Source organism: Apis cerana, linkage group LG8, assembly GCF_029169275.1.
Source record: "Apis cerana isolate GH-2021 linkage group LG8, AcerK_1.0, whole genome shotgun sequence".
Taxonomy (NCBI): domain Eukaryota; kingdom Metazoa; phylum Arthropoda; class Insecta; order Hymenoptera; family Apidae; genus Apis; species Apis cerana.
This window is the reverse complement of record NC_083859.1, coordinates 1,917,571-1,938,458: the sequence shown is the minus strand read 5'-3', so window position 1 is coordinate 1,938,458 and position 20,888 is coordinate 1,917,571. Positions and strand designations below refer to the sequence as shown.

Sequence of the window (20,888 nt, the reverse complement as noted above, 5' to 3'; positions counted from 1 at the left end):
AATTAATGAAAAGAAAACGCTTGAAAATCATGATTTAGTTACAATATGGAATTAATACGTGTGTGAAATTATATTTTATCATGGATAATCTATCTATATCGGTTCCAAGAATACAATGTACGCTCCGTGAATTATTAAGGCGAGCGTCAGAATTGCAAAGTGACCGAATCAAATTAGCCAGTCCCATTAAAAGATCCGGGCAAATCATTTTAAATGTTACTTCTAAATTCATCATCGATTGCCGACAACCACCGATTCCAATAATCTGTAATCGGTTCATCCGATCTCACATCTATTTGAAACCGCATGAAATCTTCAAACTGTGCCGGTTCAACCAAATCTCGATGAAATTGACGGAAAATAAGAAAAGAAGTATAATTTTCAATTCTTCGATACGAATATTTTGTTTCTTTGTGAATATAAATTTGGGAATGAAATAATGGTAAAGAAAAGAATCTTTTTAAACATTTGTTGTTAAAATTTTTAAAAATTTAATTGCGCATAATTTTAAGAATGAAATATGAAATAAGATTTGGGAGGAATCAAAAGAAATTGAAAAGATTATATTTCGAAAATTGTAATTTTTTTTATATTGTTTTAGGAATATTTGTAATGCAACTTTAAGCATGGAATAACAAGATTTGTAATTGATTAAAATATTCCAAGTATTACTAATCAATTTTACTTTTTTTCGATAATATTGATAATAGCGAAAATAAATATATATAAAATTGAAGAATTATGAATCTTTCAATGAATTTTGGAATATTTTATGAATATAATTTTTTTAGAATTTAAAAGAAAATAGAGAACTTATTAGATAATTAGATACTAACTTATTAAATAAATTAATTTTGAAATCATTTGTTTGAAAAATATTGAATATTGCATATAACGTTAAATATACAATTATAATTTTAAATAGATGTTAAAAAATACAATAAATATAAATACCAATTTGAGAAGTATTAAATATAAAATTACATAAAAAAATAATTATTGCAAAAATGTAATCTGAAATTTTACGAACACATTAACTTAATAATTTATATATCGCACTTGTATAAAAAAAATGGCCTATTTCATAAAAAATATAAAAATTTAAATAATTATAATGGAATGCAATAGTAATTTTTTAGATATTCCATGAAATGTAACATTCATTTCAAAGAGAATCTTCGATTGATGAGAATAAGTTAGATAAAAAATCCAAAATTTATTAAAGTTAAAAACCTACCAATTTTTATTAATTCTAATAAAAGTTGTTTTAACGAATAAAATAATATAATAAATAAAATTCCTAATAATAATATTAAAAAAATTTCTTAAAACGAAAAATTATCGTTTCAAAAGATTTTCAAAAGATAATATGCAATTCACAAAGCTTGCATAATGTTTCGAAAATGAATGACGTCAGTGGTTGGGGTTGTTCTCGAGAAGGTTATCGATGAAACTGTTCTTTCTCTTTAGCGAGTGGGTGGGATCGATGACGGGGGCGATATGCATGATTTCTTTATGGAACTTTTATGAACATTTAATTTTTCGGGCGCAACAATAAAATTAAAATTAAAGCACGATTTAATAGAATCGCAACACCCATCGAAAATAATTATTTAAAATAAATAGAAGAATTTTTTTCTATTCTCTTCTTTATCGATTGCATACAATTTTTTTAATATAATTAAATTGTATCGTTATAAAAGAAACTTCAGAAAATTGAATTTTTAAATAGAATTTTATGTATTAAAAATTTAAATAATTAAATTAAATCATCTTTAACATTAAATATCTCAATATTAATGATTATTCCATGCTTAGTGACTTAATGCAAATCTTGAATTATTCAAATTAATTACAATTCCATTGACAGAATTTTGAACGAATAAATCCAACTCGATTCAATTGATCGAATTTTAAATTATTCGATTCAGTTCAATTCAATCAATCGAATTTTAAATTACTCAAATCGATAAATCAAATTTTGAAATAAATCAAAGCTTGAGTTATTGATTAGATGAAATGAATTTGACATAAATAGATTATTCGATTCGATATATCGAATTTTTAATTATTAATTCGATAAACTGAATTTTACATAATTCCAATTTTGAATTGTTTGATTTAATGAGTCAAATTTTTAATTATAAACTAATTCAATTCGATAATTTTTTTTTTGTTTTATACTGATTTCAAAATATAAAATAATTTTACCCATATTTTAGAATAATAAATAAAGTCAACGGTTAAGTTATACAAGTTCCATCCATTTGCATAGACTGGAGGACCCACATTGTATCGCGCTTTGCACCACGAGGTCGTATAATTCTTTGTAGCAAACCAGTCGCGTATTATTACGCAGCTTCAAGTTTTACGAGATTCCATGATAAGTCTACATCTGATACATCAGCCAAAATATGTATAACGGATCAATGTATTCATTCTCATTTTATTTTACCGAATGAAAGATTTACTTATCAAATACTTAATAATTTAAATTTTTCACACTGTAACATATTAAAACATATCAATTGCCTTAAAGTTTCAAAAACAATTTTATCTCACAATACATTATCATATAGAATAATAAATAGCATAATAAGAATTATTATTTGGAAAATTATTGATAAAATTATTTAACGATACAACAATATGATTTATATATACTTATTATATTATATGTTATAAAAAAAATAATAGTTAAATATAAAGTACACAAAAAAAATACCGGATAATGAAAAAAAATAATGTAATAATAAGAATAACTATAATAATAATTATAGAGTTAACTAGGAACTATAGAATTAACTTTTTTAAAAAAATAAGATATGATAAATGAGATATCATTAGATATATTTCCTAGAGAATGATAGTGAAAAATTAATTTTTAAGTAAAATACTGAATTTTATATTTCTTTGAAACATTTTTTCATAAAAATATCAATAAAAAAATTACAATTATTTAATTATTTAAAAACATATATAAAATCCAAAAAAAGAATATATTTGTAAAAATAAAAAAAATTAATATAGTAATTTTCAATGGAAAAAAAATATAATACATATCAAGAAAAAATATAATTTATTATTAATTAATAATTTTCAAAATTAAATATTTCGTCAATTACTTTTTCTGCATATATATTTTTGATATAAAAACATTAGTATAATAAATAAATCATAAAATTACCATATTTTCTACTTTACCGATATAACCAAATGCAATTAAGATTTGGGTTTGTAGATGGCAGCACCTCATAGTTATTTATAAAATTTTCAATAAAAAAAATTATTTTTTAAATATTCAAAAATAAAATAAAAATCTATTTTAAATTAAATTAAAATAATTTAAATGAATTTATCAAATTTATTTTCTCAAATTCTTATTATTTATTATATGATTTTAATTATAAAATTAAAAATTAAATTTTATTTATAAAAACTAATAAATCATAATAAATCATGATTAAAAATATTGAACAATGTAGAATATAAAACTTATTATTTTGATTAATAATATTAAATTATTCAAAATTTTTATATCATATATGTATATGATTAAATTTAAAAATTATTATAGATAGTAGCAACAATATTTCAATTTTGATTTGTTATAGTAATATTTTTACAGAGATATAAAGCTTCATTTTAAAATTAATATATAATATATAATATATAAATTATTTATATATATTAAAAAAATTTATAAAGCATATGTAAGAATAATTAAATTCTACATCTTATTAAAATTCTTAAATATATTATTCTTAAATTATAATAAATATATTATATAAATATATTAATTCTTAAATTATAAATATGGAAAAAAATTATATCAAAATATCAAATTTATATCAAATTTGTTATTAAAATTTTAAAGATTAAATTTATAATATGATATATCAATTTATTAATAGAAATATTCAATTTTTTAATCAAAATAGCAATATTTTTTAACAATTAGTTAAAAAATGAATTTTGTGTCATTAATTATATAATTTTAGAACATTATTAATTATAACATTTGTGAAAATTCTATAAATATTCTTTTTTAAAAAAAATAATTATTCTATATAAAAATATAATCATATTATTATAGTATATTTATTATGAAAATAATCTATGAATATTTATTGATCATAAAAGTTGTTTTTTTATATTCATTGAAAGAACTTGTTATTAAATACTTGTTATTAAATATGAAGTTGTGAACACTTTGAAAAGTCAATTAATTTTCATTGAACGAAAAACAATTTTCTCAAAATTATTTTAATATAAATATATAAGGTTATTTTTTAAAAATCGATATCATGAATGAAATAAAATTGACGAAAAAAGTCACATAAGTTCAAAAATTATTTAAGAATGAATTTAAATTTGACAAAAAGAATTTAACAAGAAATTATATTCTAATTAAAATAAGAGCTGTCATTTTCAATTGTTCCTCTGAAACAAGATCGATATATTCCATAATGTAAGAAATTCTTCATTCGACAAAATAATATTCAACTATAAATTAGTTCATAAATTCACTAGTGAGTGCTTCAAAATACTCGACATTAAAACATCGCTACAGGACAAGCTTTTTTTCCTGAAAATTATGAACGTTTCCTATGTGTGTGTGAGAATGTATGACATATATATGTATGTACGTATGCATATGTGTATATATATATATATATATATATAATGTGCACATATAATACACACATATATACATATATATATATATATATATATATATATATATATTCATGCATGCACGCGTATGGGTATATGTGTGTGAAGGCCATGTTAACAGACTGTAAGTCAACGAATGACTTTTGTAACGATAAAAAGAGAGTGAAATTTACTTACGATTTTCACCGGCTTCTCCGCGGCTCCTACAGAGCTTTTCCGTGCAGTTATTTCACTTTCCACATTATTACATCCACGGTGAAAAAAAAAAGGAACGACGAGAGAGCGAGTTTGATCAAAAGCACAATTTTCGTGACGTCATCAGTGGCCGGGCATGCGCAAACCGATTTCGGTGTTTTTCCATTTACCGCGGAAACACGTGTGGCGATGTAGCTTTTTTCTTCGTTTTTTCTGTTTCTTTTTTTTTCGCTTCTTTTCTCCACCACGAAAACTACATCGCTAAGAGGCACGCGACATTATCGCGACGATACGGTATCGTCTGTTGCGAATTTCGTGTGCGATTATTCGCGAGAGCCACCACGGTTGCCGACATCTATCCATCCACTCCCACTTGTTAAATGACGTGCACTGACGTCATCGATAGTTTACCTTGAAGCATGACATTGAGTTACATGCTTGCCAATAGTGCTAATAAATTTCCCTAAAATATGTATTTATATAGGGATTTATATACATTTTATGAAAATTTACATTATTATTTGGACTATTACTTTTAGCTGCATGAAAATATATACTCAATAATTATGTATTTTTTTATTAATATTATTGTAAATTATCAAAATATTTATTATACTTATTAATAAATAATATATAATAAAAATAAAAAATAATAAAAATAAATATTAATAAAATCCATAAATTATTTTTTAAATTAAATTATTTTAAATCATTTCCATAAGTCATTAATATTATAATCTACTAAGGAAAGGTAAATAATATAATCGAAGAAGCAAATTCGCACGTTATTTTTCACTATATAATATTATACCACGTGGGTACATAACGTACATATGCAAGAAATTTGAAATGTAACTTTTATTTATAATTTTAAAAATTATTTAAATTATAATGAATGAAAATATTCATTATTAAATTATTATTATTAATTATTTTAGTTTAAAAAAGTATTTTGTGTAATTTTTGACATTGTTTATATATATATATATATAACGTATATAAATACAATATATATAACAATATATATATATATATATATATATACAAAATATATGATAAATAAAATATATATGATTAATAAAAAAAATATTTCTTTTATGTAAATAATGATTTCTTTGGTAAATCTTATACATTTGTATTCTTTTATACTTTATTTTTTTTTATATCATGATTTATGTAATCCATTTTATCAAAAATTCATTAAACGAAGGAAGAATAATATTAAACAACGCGAAAGAGACAAGCATCGATGTAACAAACGAACGCAATGAAACAGATGTGATCTGTGATTGGAACCATGAAATTTCAGGACAATGTTCATATAATTTCAATACAAATTCGTTGTAATAAGATTATATATGTTCTTAAATAATTAGTTACCTTTTCATTCATCACAAGTATAAAATTTTCATTTCAAAGATGCCTGTCGTGGACTGTAAGTACGTTGCAAATTATTGAAAAAAATTTGACATTTTTTAGATATACTTTTTTGATTCATTACAAAAATAAATATTTCATGCTTTACTTGTCATTTATTTGTTATACATTTGATGACTATACGTGAACACTGTACTGTTAAATTAAAAAAGAATATTTTTAAAAATATACATATTAAAATATATAATGTATTAATTATTTCATTTAATCTTATATTATCATTTATATTATCTCATATATTACATTATATTACATTTAATCTTATATTTTTAAAAACATAGAATTTATTATAAAAACAAAAATATTCATTACTAATTATTTTTAAAAATATTATTAAAATATTATTATAACTATTATTAAAAAATTTTAATTATTCATTATAAAATTGCAATATATATATATATATACGAATTTCAAATAGTTCTAATAAACGTAAAATGTTCAACATTAGTAAACTGTAAAAATATAAATATTCCTACAAAAATTAAAAATTTTCCAAGTCAATTATTTCAATTTTTCAAAGTTGTATCTCTGTTTTATAAGAATTATTTTATTCCAAAAAAAGTATTTTTTTTTATGTGATGTAGTTTATAATATTTAAAAGATAATAAATTTTACATTGATTTAATTAATTTGTTGTATAAATTCTATTTATTCTTTTTTGTTTTCTTATTCTTTATTTTTTGTTTTATATACAATAGTGACAAATTATTAAGTAAATAATAAATGAAATGAATTAGAGAAATTTATTTTAATATATATGAAATGTATATATAATTTTATAATTCAAAATAAATAATTCTATATACAAACAAAATTATATGACAAAAATGTTTATTTAAAATATTAATATGTTTTTTCATAAATATATATCTATTATTTGAATAAAAAAATATTTATAATTACATTGTGATATAATATAATATAATGCTAAATATGATATTAATTTATAATTTATAAGCTTATTAATATTTTATTAATTATAAAATTAATAAAAAAAATTAAAAGCATAAAAATAACTTATATTAATTAAATAAAATTGATACAGAGTAAGTAAATTTTTAATTAAAATTAATTAATTGCAAAATTTAAAAAAAAAAAATTTATTTATTATTATTTTGAATTAGATTTGATCTACCAATAATGGATAATGTAAACAAAAAGCAAAATATTCATAATGATAAAGAGAAAGAAAAAGAGAATGAAAGAAAAAATCTGGATCAAGGAATTTCTAAAGAATCAGATTTAGATGTATTATATACAACTCGATTAGATTCTACAAGTCAGGAAGATGTTGAAAAAAAGATTCAGTGTCTGAAGCATTTATTGGAAAAGGATCTAAGAGCAGCTGATTTAAAATGGTCCTTATTTGTAGCAGCTTGCAATACATATCGTTACGATACTTGCTTAAAACCATTTCCATCAATGTATATAAAAAATGAATGCAAAGACATTGAAGCTCTGGTAATATTTTTAAAATATTTTATTATTTTTATTATTACTTTTAAAAATCTTATTTACATTATTTTCATATTAATGATTGATTAATTATTAATAATTATTAAATAATGAATTTTAATTATAGAGGAGAGCAATAGAAATAATTCCTCCATTGGCTGTAATATTTAAAGCATTATCAGAACAAGATGTATATGAAAGATATGGAACAGCTATAGACTTATTACATTGGGTTTTAGTACGTTTAAGAGACCCTTATATAAAAAGTATTAAAAAAGAAAGTGTAAGTTTCATTATATATATGTATGTGATGTGTGTCATGCGCGCGCGCGCGCGCGCGTGTGTGTGTGTAATAAGTAATTATATAAATTTTGTTAAATTTTTTTTTTATTCTAATTCTTGCTTTACAATTAAAGCATGAATTACAAATACAAACACAAATACAATTTTGTAAAAATTTTAAAAATGTTTGGAATATAGTATGATTCAATATTGAGAAAAGTACCTTCAGAAATGTCAGTAGTTGCACCAAATTTAATATTCCAAGTTACAAGTACAAAACAATCCACTTCAGAAGACAGATGGAAAACAATTGCTGAAGGACATTCAACTTTTTATGCTTATCATGGTAGTCGATTAGAGAATTTTCATTCCATTGTACATTATGGTTTACAACAGAGTATGTGTAAGGTAAAATATTCTTCTTGAAATATGATATATAATTCTTAAATAATGTTTTAATATAATGAATTATAATAATGTCTTTTAGAAGTCATTGTTTGGTAAAGGAATATATCTTTCAAGTGAATTAGGTGTAAGTTTACCGTACAGTCCAATTGGCTATGGATGGGGAGGTAGTGTGCTAGGAAGTGAAATGAGTTGTATAGCTTTATGTGAACTAATTAATCATGCAGATGTAAAAATTGGAGATTCAGGTAAATTTATATTAAAATAAAATATTATTTAACCTAATTTATATCATAATTAATATATTTTACAGAAAATAATGCTAGAAATTTAGTCACAGATTCCACAGGTGGAAGAGTTCCAAATAAATATTATTTGGTAACCAATAGTGAATTAATAAGAGTACGTTATCTTCTTATTTACAGTCAACAAATTCATGCCACAAGGTAAATACAATATTTATTACTTGCATATATTTTTAAATATATTAATATATTATATATTATATTATTTAATATAATTTATAATAAAAAAAATGATAAAAAATAAAAAAAATAATTTAATATTTTAGATGTACTGATAATAAAGGATTATTGGCATGGTTCAAGCAACATAAATTATTAACATTTGTGCTTGGCTATGTGGTACTATTGGCTTCAGTTGGTCTGACTCATAATAAACAAGTTGAAAAATATTATAAATTATTTGCTCAAAAAGTTGGACTGGAATAAAAAAAACTTTTTATATGATGAGTTATCCATCTAATAATATAATACATTAAGATAAAAATTGTTTTTTTATATTTTTCATTGAATGAAATTTAACATAAAATTGCATTTATTGTAATAAATATACACAATTTGTAAATAATACATATTATTTATATAAAATATTATATTTTTATATAAAATTTAAAATCTTGATAATATTATGGGGAAATTTTCTGTAACTAAATAATCATCTTCAAATATTACAATTAAATTCACTTCAAATTCTGTAATAAATAATTTATGACATTTTTATTATCAAAATTCTTATAAAAATTAAAAAAAAAATTCATATGATATTCTTACCAACTTTAAAATTACTTGTACTTAATGTAGGACATGTAAATAATCTCGGAAATATCATATATATTGGTATAGGTAAATTTGTACAAACATTTCCTTCTCCAATTTGTATATTTTGTATTTCTGTAGCTGAAATAAATAGTATTGTAAGATAATTAATCAAATATTAATAATAATTTTTTATCTTACCATCTCTAGAATATCCTTCTGCACAACCACAGGTTTCTACTCTTACTAATTGTAGTTCAATTGATTTTATCACAGCTTCACAATGTTCAATTATCACCTTATATTTAAAAATAATATTTTATATTATCTTATTAAACAAAATATAAGTATTATAATATGATTACCTCTCCTGTTAAAGGTTCAGAAATTTTACAATATAATGAATCAAGTTTTCCAGAAATGCAAAATCTAGGTACATTTGTTCTATCTCTTGTGTTTTGCAAAGATTCTGGCATAATATTAAAACATACTGATTTAGTAGGTTCTTTTTGTATTTTAAGAGGTATTTTATCTTCTACTATGAATTCTAAAGATTTGTTAACATCCTTTGCTAAAAAATTTCTTTTTATATCACAACGTATAAAATATTGAATATTTACAAAAACTCCGTGATAAGTTTCATATAAAGATTTAGTTCCTCTTGGTTTTAATGATAATTCAAATGGTATTTCTGTTCTACCACTTGGTATTTTTCCACTTGGAGCAACATCTAAAGTATATTGAACTAATTGTATTGGCTGAAAATAATTAATAAAATTAATTAATTTATATACTTTATTTATAATTAAACTACAATATAATTTTTCTAAAATTATCAGAAATTCTATAAATTAACCTTTACAGAATTGTAAAAAGCTTCAAAAATGCCAAAATTTTTTGAACTAAGTTGTAAATTAACAGAACCTTCCATGCTCAAGAATATTCCATCGTGTTTAACATCTGAATTAGTTTGCAATAATATAAAACCAGCAACTATTTCCTAAAAACATAACCTTGACATTTAAAATTATAATATTGTTATAAATAGTAGAAAGATATACCCCTTCGTGATATATTTTACTAGCTCTCTTTAATTTGATATCAATATTTATTGTCATTTTATAATTTATGATTATTAATTGATTGATAAATATTTATGACTTTACGTATTTGTCAATAATGACGAAGATTATAATTTATATTGTAATTTATATATAATATTTAAGTCAATATATTTAATTAATTTACAATATTTATACATAAAAAAATTTATAAATATAATATAAATAATATTAATTGCATTAACATATAAATAAATCAGATTATATTATGGCAAAATATCAAGAGAAAAATTTCGATTATTTTAAAATAATACAAATATTTTTATATAATTTTAACTTTAATTTTTTTAATGTAAAATAAAAATTATAAGAAAAATGTAAATTAAACATTATTCATTAACATTATTTCAAATTTATATGACAACTAATATATATATATATATATATACTAATATATATATATATATATATATATATATATAAAATTAATTTTAGAATTTACAAAAAAATATAATAAGTTTTACGAAATAATGAAACTTAATTTTATTAATTATTAATATAATATTATTAATTCATTCATAAAATAAATTAAGAAGTATCTGAAATTTATCAATTTAAGAAAAAACTGAAGTATACTTGTGATACATTTGAATTACGTGACTATTTAATTGACCAATCAAATATCTCGAGTTTCGCGGTTTTTCTTCTTCTCTATATTAACATCCGCAGAAGGTGAACTTCCGTCCGATCGACTAAACAAATTCAAACCGACAGAGTCGTTACTGCGAGGTAAACGTTGTTTGGAAAACCGTGGAAGTAGCTTAATTGAAAGACGAATTTTTGGTGTTGCGTGAGATTCTTCTTTGACTAGAATAGCAATGGCTTTAAGAAATCGGACTGCACTTACGGTGAGATTTAAATTTTTTTAAGTGGAATGTTGAACTATTAGTTGTGAAATGTTGATAGGGGAGGTCAATAGAACAGGGTAACCGTCTGTTCCTGACATCTTTAAATGCCCTTCATTTATTTTAAAAGCTATTGAAATAACAATTATATTTATAAAAATTGCTACTTATATTTTAATATATTTAATATGAATTTTAATATTATTTATTTGATTATTTAGCAAGCAAATTTAATTTATGTTTTTGAAAACTAATATTCATTTTAACGTACATTTTGATCTTTAAAAGCGTGTTTTCTTTAATATATTATACGCGACATGTTATGTGATTTCTCTTTTAACATATTATATGATTTCATAGTAAGAATAGATATTAAAAAATTAAATATTAAAATATTATTTTTAAATTACATTGTATTAAACAGAAACCCATTTTTAAATATTTGAACGAAATTTCGTATTTCTTATAATTTACGCAATTCTGATATAATTTTATTTTTACGATGTTATATTTTATATAAATTATTTACTATAAATAATTAGTTATTATTTAATATAATTATATATTTTATTGCTATTATTTTAATTTTAAGTCTTTTGAAATATATTAAATTTTTAAATGTTATTTGTATTCTTTTTTTTTATTTTATTTTCTTTTTATATTATTTTCTTAATATGATATAAATTATGATAAAAATATAATATAACTATTGAAATAGTTAATAGATTAAATTAATTTAATTTATTTAAAAAATATTTTTATTTAAAAAATATAATGTTAATTAATTAAATACTATTTAATAAAATAACTTTAATGTAGTTTTGCTTTTATTAAAAATAAAAAATTACAATGTAAATCAAAATAAAATTTCAGAATATTGTAAATCAAGAAAATGTTAAGAACCTTAAGTCCTCAGTGACTACAATACCTGGAAAGACTAAAAGAGCTGCTTTGGGTGAAATAGGTAACAAAGTGAATACCTTAAGAGGTGTGGAGCCCATTGATAGAACTAGCTTGCTGACAAAAGATAGTAAAAAAATCACAGTTTCAAAACAAATTATTAAAACATCAGAAAAAGGAATTGAAAAACTACCTATTCAAATAGTTAAACCTGTAAAAAAGATTACAGTTTCTTATGAAAATAATGTGGTGTCACTACCTCCTAAGGAAGTTCAGTCATTCTCCTCAGATCTGTTAGCAGTTGAGGATATTGATGAAGAAGATAAAGGAAATCCTAGTCTAGTTTCTATTTATAGTAATGACATTTATGGATATTTAAGAACCTTAGAAAATATGTTTCCTATCTCAAAAGGATATTTAGATGGACAAGAAGTTACACCAAAAATGAGAAGTGTACTTATAGATTGGTTAGTAGAAGTACATCAACAATTCCATCTAATGCAAGAGACATTATATCTGACTGTTGCTACTATTGATAGATTTTTACAGGTTTGTTATTATATACATAGATAAAATATTTATGTTTCTAATATATAATTAATTATTCTCTTCAAAAATAAATTTTTATTTTCTTCAATAGGCTTTTCGTTCAATAGATAGAAAAAGATTACAATTAGTTGGTGTGACAGCTATGTTTATAGCTAGCAAGTACGAAGAGATGTATTCTCCAGATGTAAATGACTTTGTATATATCACAGATAATGCATATTCAAGGATAGAAATATTACAAATGGAAATGCTTATTGTGAAAACATTAGATTATTCTTTTGGTAGACCATTACCTTTACATTTTTTGAGAAGATACAGCAAAGCTGGAAAGGTATGATTCATAAATCTATTTCTTAAATTTATTATATATTTTTTGTAATAAACAATTTATTTTTAAGGCTCTTCCAATACATCATACAATGGCCAAATATTTTCTAGAACAAAGTTTAGTGCATTATGAAATGTGTCATTATCCACCAAGTCTTATTGCAGCTGCAGCAATATATTTAGCTTTCCTGTAAGTTATTTTTTAAGAATTATTTTAAAAAATTAATGTTATTGTTTTCTTTAAATATAAGATGAGAATTTTGATAAGATATCTAAAAATAATCTAAAGATAATGTTGATTATACAGTTTTATATACATATGATTATTTTGATATTGAATTGATTTAATATCATAATGAAGAAATTTCCAGATTGGTGATATGTTATTGTTTAATTTTTCTAGTAAAAGAATTATTATAGAACAGCTAAGCAACTAATTAAATAAATAACTTTCATATATTATATAAAATAATTATTGATATAATTTATTAATAATTTATTTTCATTTTTATATTTATTCTTATAGAATTATTGATAATAATGACGAGGACGAGCATAAAATTGTTTGGACCAATACCTTGGCACATTACAGCACTTATTCTAAGGACGACGTGTTTCCCGTGGTACGGGAAACAGCGAGTATTATAGTTAATGCGGATAAGATCAAATATCAAGCTGTAAGAAAGAAGTACGCCCAATCGAAATGCATGAAGATTAGCACACGACCAGAACTTAAATCAGCAACGATATTTGCTATATCCACTACGGATAATAAAGCAATATAATATTCAATTTATAAAATAATTACAGTGAAACATTGGTTTGTTCAATATTTCATTGGACAAAATAAATTATATACATATAGGATAATACATCTTTAAAAGGAGAAATACATGAAATGAGTAGACGAAATAAAAAGAAAAAGAGACGAGACTATCTTCATTCGTCGTTTTTCTTATATATATATATATATTATTATTTTCATTTTATAAATATCATATAATTAAATCTTTATTTCGTTGGCTATCTTAATTAACATTAAAATTATTTCTAAGTAATGACTTTCACTCCAAAATCTATTGGAGAAATTAAAAAAAAAACATACCATTATTAATAATGTATGTAAAAATATTACTACAAAAAAAACAATAGAATAATTAATTTTTTATCTAGAAAAATGTACGTAATAAAAAATATGTAATTACAGGAAAAAATATTTAAATTGCAAAAAAGTTTTTCGATAATCTATGAAATTCGAAATTGTGAACGATAGTCTCGTTTAAAATCAAGATATTTGCCTCAAGCATATAAGTTCTATTAAAAATGGGACAGTTTAATTCTGAATATTACAGGATTGTATGAAAATCGTAAAAAAGAAAGGAAAACTTTAATAAGTAATTTCGTATAATTAACTCGAATATTCTTTATTGACGAGTATGATATATTGCATTGTTTTAAATTATATCTGATTTATTAAAAGCAAATATTTAATGCAGAAATTACTTATTAAAGATTTTTTTATCTTTTTACGTAATTAGTAACTTAGAGTAATTATATAGAAAGTTTTTTTAGTATAGAAATGAAAAAGATGGAAGCATGAGAGTATAGTCAATTGATATGGATGAATATATATATATATATCTTTTGGATTATTATAGAGGAAAACTATCGAACAACGTTTGCCGAAAGATCTCTGTTTAAATTCAGTAAAATTTCGGCAAAATGATAAAATATATAAAATATTAAAGTCTAAAGAATTTATTATTATTATGATTTCTGGTCATATTTATTATATTCATTTTAGTACTATATTTTAATACTATATTTGATTATAAAATTTAACCACAGAGATTATAAAGCTTAATTAAATATAAGAAATAAAATAAGAATAATAATAATTATTTTACATTACATCTAATATATAATATATTATGCTTCAATCATTTAATAAAAGAATATCATTAAATACTTTATAAATTAAAAATTTTATTACAAAATAATCTATAATGAACTAATTTTTAAACATTTTTCAAGATATTCATTGAGCATTTTGCCGAATTTTTATCTAATTTGAAACAAGATTTTTAGGTATTTAAATTGTAAATCATATCTTTTATACCTGGAATATTGATGAAATTTTAACTTTTATTCATAATTATAAAAACATTTTTATTTTGATATTAATTCTATAGATAATTTTAAATGTTAATGTATAAAAATACCCGAGTATTCCAGACAATATTAATAATCTATACTTTGATATCAATATTTTCACAAATATTATATCGATGAACGTGGCTGTTCATATTTGGCGTTTTGCCAAACTATTTGAGCGTTTAGAACGTAAATATTGTATAAAATTTATGTAAAGAAAATTTCAGTAGAAAATAAACTGTAATAATGTTTTTTCAGGGTATCATATATCACTTATACAAATTTAAATATTATATTATAATATGTATATTTAAAGTCTTATATCGAGATATTTGTTTTGTAATACAAATCGATAAATTAGTATAAGGCTGCGAGTTAGTCTCGCAAAACTTTGTTATAAACTTCAATAATTATTGTAACATATTTTATTTCATATATACTTGTAGAAAAATTATCTTTAACAATGCATAACTTAGAGATTTATTAAATAAATGAAAAAATAAATGGATATAAATGTATTTCCTTAAAAGTAGGAAAGTTGTAAAATTATAAAATATAATCTACAATTATATTTTTTTGAAAATATTTATTATAATTAAATATTAAAATATATTCAATTTCCAAGGCGAAGAATTGGATTCTGGTGGACGTATAACGTAAGATTCTGAAAATTTGAATAATAATTCAAATAAAAGTTTTTTAAATAATAAAAAAGGATAACTTACCAATCAGTTTTTGGCAAACATTTAATCCTTGCGAATCCGTAGACATCATAAATTCTGCATTTTCCTGAAATATAACAAATATAAAAAAGATATAATTAATTAATTTAGTTATAAATATATCTTAATATATACCATTTCTATTAGGCTTGAAGGTGCAGATTTGTTCCAAATTTCAGATTTACTTTTTTCTATAATTAGAAGTAATTCTTCCATGCAATGTTGTATTTTTTCAGCATATTCATCATCATCAAAGTAAACAAGTATTTCTATTAATGCATATATATCATCTAAAATTAAAAATATCATCATGTAACTTTTGTACGATATTTAAATTGTAATTGATTGTTACAAGATATACAAACTCTGTTCTTTGTATATATTGCTAATAATTTGATACAAACTTTGTATCAATGCTAGGTCTTCAAATATACTACCCTCTTTCAAACTTAATAATTTTCTTTCTTGTTTTCTACGATTTTTACTCGATCTATAGCTTTTTCTAAAAATAATAAATAGGTAATATATGTTTAATTTAAAAAAATTGGAACTATTAAGTAATAATAGTAAATATATATGTGCAATTTTTAATATTTGTTGAATATATTTTATAAAGAAAAATTAAATTATTTTTACCCAGATAAAGTAGATAATTTCGATCTTTGACTTAAAGTTGAACAAGCAATACTACTTGTATCACTAAGAATATCTGAAATGCCTTTAGTACATATTAATTCATTGTCACAAATTATTTCATTGTATGATTTTAAATTCTTTTGAGAAATATTGTTTCTGACTATTGTAAGTCGCGATTTATGTCGTTGAAAATCTTGTTTATTTTTTTCTATTTGAAACATTGCATGATCTGCATATTCGTATACGTTGGATTTTATACGAGATTCTAAAATATAATAATTTTAACACACAAGGTTATTTATGTATTATTTTTAAAAGTGTAAACTTACCAATTAAATCTAGATTTTTGGTATCATGTACATATTTTATAGCATCTTTCCATTTTTTACCATTACATAAAGACTCTACAGCTTCTTCTGTGTCTTTCAAATAATTCATTAAAATATGTGCAGCTTCTTCATATTTCTTATTATTTTTTAGATTTTCTGCGAGATCCTTGTAAAGCACATGTTTTTCCATATCACTAAAATATAATTTAATATTAAATATTTATAAATTTACAACAATTTATTTATTTTTTCTTTTTTTATATAAGTATGTAAAATTTTTATTAACCTTAGCTTTATTTGAGTAGATAGAATAATAACATCTTGCCAGTTACCACATAATTTATAAGCATTTAAAGCTTCTTTCAAATTACCACTCCTATGAAACATGATTCCAGCTTCTTGATACTGTTGTTTTTTTAAGAAAAATTCCCCATAAATTTTGGCTATTTCTTTATACTCTTCACTCTTTTTGTCAAATAATTTTAAAGCTTTTATGTACAAATTGTAATTACGTATTAAATTTAAACATTCGTTAAATCTGTTTGATTCTTTTGAAATATGTTCAAGAGCAGATTCATAACGTTTCAAATGTAAATCAATAGAATATTTCATATAATTCTCATCAAGTTTTTTCAAATTATTTAAAAATGGAATATATTCTTTAGGATCTTTTTGTGATTTAGAAGCTATAAACATAGTCAAATCAAAATCATACATTCCTAAAGCTATATCAAATAAAACATTTACATCTACTATGTATAATAAATATTTCAATGCTTCATCAGAACTTATATGTTTTTCATTTTTTGTTATTTTTTCTTCCAACTTTTGAATTTCTTTTATCTTTAATAATGCAGCTTCCATACCTTGCTTTTTTTTATCTTTTACTAAACTGATTAATATTGGTTGAATTAACTGATTATTATTATTTCTTTCTTCCATAATATTTCTCATTAAATTACAAATCAATTCGACTTTATTTATCTCACAATTTGATTTCAATTGATATTTTCGATAATAATTTGCATATATTGTTGTAGTAACATCTTCATTTGTTAATTCAGATAAAAATAAGCTTAACCAATTTGCTTTAGAAATTTGTTCAACAAATTGTTTTGCATTTTCGATAAATTTTTGTGGATTATGATCGTAAATTAAACTTAAATTTATTCTTTGTTTTCGCATTAAATTAAATGCAGATAAAAAATCATAATTATCTAAATAAAATCCAATAATATATAAAGATAATGCTCTTGGTTGTATGCATTCTAAATTTCCACGAGGCATTTGTAAAATAGTTCTTGAATCTTTTGGAATAGCAGCAATTAACTGAGATCCTCTTTCTAATCTTCTAATATTTAAATCTGAAAATATTGATTGTAAACTTAATTACAATATTAACATTAATTTAAGAATTGATTATAAATCATTACTATACTTGAAAATGACTTTTCATTAAGATGATTTTCCCATGGTTTTATGGTTAAATCCTGCTTTATTAATTCTTCAAAATCATTCTCATTTAAATTAATACATATTAAAGTATTTTGTGTAGTTGTGAGTAATAAAAATTCTGAATGAACAAAAAAACTTGTGATATTATTAGCAATTTGTTCTCCATTAATTGCAAAGCAATTCCTATGATATAAAGACAATATCGCATGCTTCGTATTAGTTTTCACAATTTCTACTTTATATGTATATTCTTGCAATTGTATATTGATTGGAATTAGTTCTGTTTCTTTTATATATTTTATAATAGAATTCTCTACAATTATATATGCTTCTTTTGGATCAGGAGAAGGAACTATATGTTGAATTAAACCATCCATAATATATATTTGTCTATAAACATGAAAAAAACTATTAATTTTAATTAAAATTTAGTTTATTCTATTTTTTAAATTAAATGAAATTGTTTGCATGAATATACCTTAATATTACTTGTCCTTGAATTGGATCTTTTATTGCATCTAATATTAAAACACAAAGAAAACTTTGATCATTCATTGACAATGAACATAAAATACTAGTTTCATCAAGCCATAAAAAGTGATGCATGTTATAGAAGGAATTTTCACATTCTAATGAAACATTCCATTTAATGTCATATGTTCCTATATGTTCATATTCTAATAAGAATGAATCCTAAATAAATGAATTTTTTAAATATATTAATAAATATATTAATAATATAATATTAGAAATATATAATTTAATAATATTATATTAAAAATATATAATTCTATTTTATGTAATTTATATAATTATAAATAATTTATAATTTATTTATATTTACCATTAAATATTTATAAAATATTAATTTCTTACTGGCAGAAACACAAAAAAATGTGTTACTATCTATCCAAGTAGTTTTGTTTTTTATATCTGGTGCAAAAACAAGAGCATTTATGAATTCATCAATTTCTAAAGTTTTATGTGCCATTGGTGGTGGCACAATTCCTATTCTAAGACCAGTCATTAATGATTTATTTCCATCAATAACACCAATGACAGATTTATCATGTATAGTTGTGCCTCTACTATGATCAACAGACCAATTATAATCACAAGTAATAAGTTCTTTACATGTTAAAAAAATCAATTTTTTAGAACAGGATGTAACACTCCATGTTACACATATTAATGAATTATTCATAGGAAAGTTAATAGATTGTTTTAAGTACCAATGATAATTATTTTCCATCCATAATTGTAAAACTGAAGAAGAATCTTTTTGAATTTGATACCAAATAGTCAAAATTTCTGAATCTGGAGACCAAAATAAATCATTTACCTATAACATAAATTCTAAATTAATAAAAATTATTTGAATTTATTAAAAATAATAATGATTACAAATTAATATATACTTTAATTTCTTTTGGTTTAAATGGAAGTGAAAATTCTCTATGTTTTAAACCATTTTTCTCAAAGAATGCAACAATATGTTTATTTTGTGATATCTGTGTTGATGCAATTAAACTACCAGATGGTTTCCATGACAATGATTCTTCTAAACCATTAACAAATTCACTGGTATATTGTAAAATACCTTCTCTATTAAATACTTTAAATTGTCTAATTTTATTTTCATGGTGTAAAAAACCAACTGCAAATAATGAACCATCCTCACGCCAAGTGATTCTACACATTCCATCATCCAGATTATTTTCATTAATTTCTGTTATTTTAACAACTGCTGCATTTTTTCCTTCAGATCCATGAAATTGGGTTTCCTTCTTACCCCAACCAACAGTTACAAATTGCTTATGACCAAAATATTGTGCATGTAAATCTATCTTTGATATTATTTGAAAGGTAGATACCACCATTGTAATCATAATATCATTAATTGTAATTAATACAAATATTTCGTGATCGGGACTTAGTTTCATGCATTGCAAATTTATGTTTAAATGAATTATCGATTCATATTTAAATCCGGATTCTATATTTATTTTTATAATATTACCGGATTTACAGGCACCATACAATACTTGCGATATGCTACAATATTCCAAACTGACGAATTCTAAATCTTCATCAAAAGTAAAAGAATTTACATCTTCTATATGATTCGATGGAATTTTATATAATTTATTTTTTAAAAGGATATAAAAATCATCATTATTTGAATTGAAAGTATATAATACTTTTAAATCATTCAAATTTGAAATTTGATTTTCTAATATATTTAAAGCGCGACTAGCTCGTTGTGTTACTATTAAATTTCTCATTATTTATGTATAATATGTAACATATAAATAAAACATATAAAAGTATACGAATT

General features: G+C 21.7%; 5 protein-coding genes across 9 annotated transcripts in view; 2 read left to right on the top strand and 3 right to left on the bottom strand.

Annotated features, from left to right (window-relative positions):
* The window catches only part of LOC107996802 (myocyte-specific enhancer factor 2), a 60,481-nt gene extending 54,944 nt beyond the window's left edge, over positions 1-5,537 (bottom strand). For all 3 annotated transcript variants that reach the window (XM_017055056.3, XM_062077945.1, XM_017055092.3), the window contains exon 1: positions 4,855-5,537. The gene's annotated coding sequence lies outside the window, so the exon portion shown is untranslated. The remainder of the gene's footprint in view (positions 1-4,854) is intronic.
* Positions 5,538-6,057: 520 nt separating this feature from the next.
* LOC107996826 (protein mono-ADP-ribosyltransferase PARP16) lies at positions 6,058-9,688 on the top strand. 2 transcript variants are annotated; one of them, XM_017055105.3, is made up of 7 exons: positions 6,058-6,311; positions 7,437-7,773; positions 7,895-8,050; positions 8,248-8,457; positions 8,537-8,702; positions 8,768-8,900; positions 9,026-9,688. In XM_017055105.3, the coding sequence occupies exons 1-7, from the start codon at positions 6,292-6,294 to the stop codon at positions 9,183-9,185; spliced, it is 1,182 nt and encodes a 393-aa protein (XP_016910594.1). In that variant the 5' UTR covers positions 6,058-6,291; the 3' UTR covers positions 9,186-9,688. The 2 variants fall into 2 exon arrangements, with proteins under 2 accessions (XP_016910594.1, XP_028522058.1); XM_028666257.2 differs by having other exon boundaries at positions 6,062-6,307.
* Positions 9,274-11,018, bottom strand: LOC107996839 (vacuolar protein sorting-associated protein 26C). Of its 2 annotated transcripts, none has more exons than XM_017055124.3 (6): positions 10,574-11,018; positions 10,369-10,512; positions 9,878-10,270; positions 9,714-9,810; positions 9,528-9,653; positions 9,274-9,448 (listed from the first exon to the last, which is right to left on the bottom strand). In XM_017055124.3, exons 1-6 carry the CDS (start codon positions 10,628-10,630, stop codon positions 9,366-9,368), a joined length of 900 nt encoding a protein of 299 aa, XP_016910613.1. In that variant the 5' UTR covers positions 10,631-11,018; the 3' UTR covers positions 9,274-9,365. The 2 variants fall into 2 exon arrangements, with proteins under 2 accessions (XP_016910613.1, XP_016910622.1); XM_017055133.3 differs by having other exon boundaries at positions 9,532-9,653; positions 10,574-10,842.
* A 186-nt stretch (positions 11,019-11,204) lies between these two features.
* LOC107996640 (G2/mitotic-specific cyclin-B) lies at positions 11,205-15,659 on the top strand. Its single transcript, XM_017054806.3, has 5 exons — positions 11,205-11,481; positions 12,352-12,927; positions 13,019-13,258; positions 13,326-13,444; positions 13,781-15,659. Exons 1-5 carry the CDS (start codon positions 11,452-11,454, stop codon positions 14,037-14,039), a joined length of 1,224 nt encoding a protein of 407 aa, XP_016910295.1. The 5' UTR covers positions 11,205-11,451; the 3' UTR covers positions 14,040-15,659.
* A 37-nt stretch (positions 15,660-15,696) lies between these two features.
* On the bottom strand, positions 15,697-20,835 carry LOC107997091 (putative elongator complex protein 1). The gene is made up of 11 exons (XM_017055493.3): positions 19,969-20,835; positions 19,395-19,892; positions 19,029-19,243; positions 18,534-18,940; positions 17,382-18,459; positions 17,096-17,289; positions 16,767-17,031; positions 16,496-16,632; positions 16,266-16,420; positions 16,134-16,197; positions 15,697-16,072 (listed from the first exon to the last, which is right to left on the bottom strand). Exons 1-11 carry the CDS (start codon positions 20,833-20,835, stop codon positions 16,011-16,013), a joined length of 3,942 nt encoding a protein of 1,313 aa, XP_016910982.1. The 3' UTR covers positions 15,697-16,010.
* Between the last annotated feature and the right edge of the window lie 53 nt (positions 20,836-20,888).

Coding starts and splice junctions, on each gene's coding strand:
- LOC107996826 (XM_017055105.3), top strand. CDS start 6,292: ATGCCTGTCGTGGACTGTAA. Junction 7,774..7,894: donor GCAAAGACATTGAAGCTCTG/GTAATATTTTTA, acceptor TTTTAATTATAG/AGGAGAGCAATAGAAATAAT. Junction 8,703..8,767: donor TGTAAAAATTGGAGATTCAG/GTAAATTTATAT, acceptor TATATTTTACAG/AAAATAATGCTAGAAATTTA.
- LOC107996839 (XM_017055124.3), bottom strand. CDS start 10,630: ATGACAATAAATATTGATATCAAATTAAAGAGAGCTAGTAAAATATAT. Junction 10,271..10,368: donor CTTTTTACAATTCTGTAAAG/GTTAATTTATAG, acceptor AATTATTTTCAG/CCAATACAATTAGTTCAATA. Junction 9,449..9,527: donor TACAAGTAATTTTAAAGTTG/GTAAGAATATCA, acceptor TATTTATTACAG/AATTTGAAGTGAATTTAATT.
- LOC107996640 (XM_017054806.3), top strand. CDS start 11,452: ATGGCTTTAAGAAATCGGACTGCACTTACG. Junction 11,482..12,351: donor GAAATCGGACTGCACTTACG/GTGAGATTTAAA, acceptor ATAAAATTTCAG/AATATTGTAAATCAAGAAAA. Junction 13,259..13,325: donor GATACAGCAAAGCTGGAAAG/GTATGATTCATA, acceptor TTTATTTTTAAG/GCTCTTCCAATACATCATAC.
- LOC107997091 (XM_017055493.3), bottom strand. CDS start 20,835: ATGAGAAATTTAATAGTAACACAACGAGCTAGTCGCGCTTTAAATATA. Junction 16,633..16,766: donor AAATTATCTACTTTATCTGG/GTAAAAATAATT, acceptor TATTATTTTTAG/AAAAAGCTATAGATCGAGTA. Junction 16,073..16,133: donor TGTTTGCCAAAAACTGATTG/GTAAGTTATCCT, acceptor TCAAATTTTCAG/AATCTTACGTTATACGTCCA.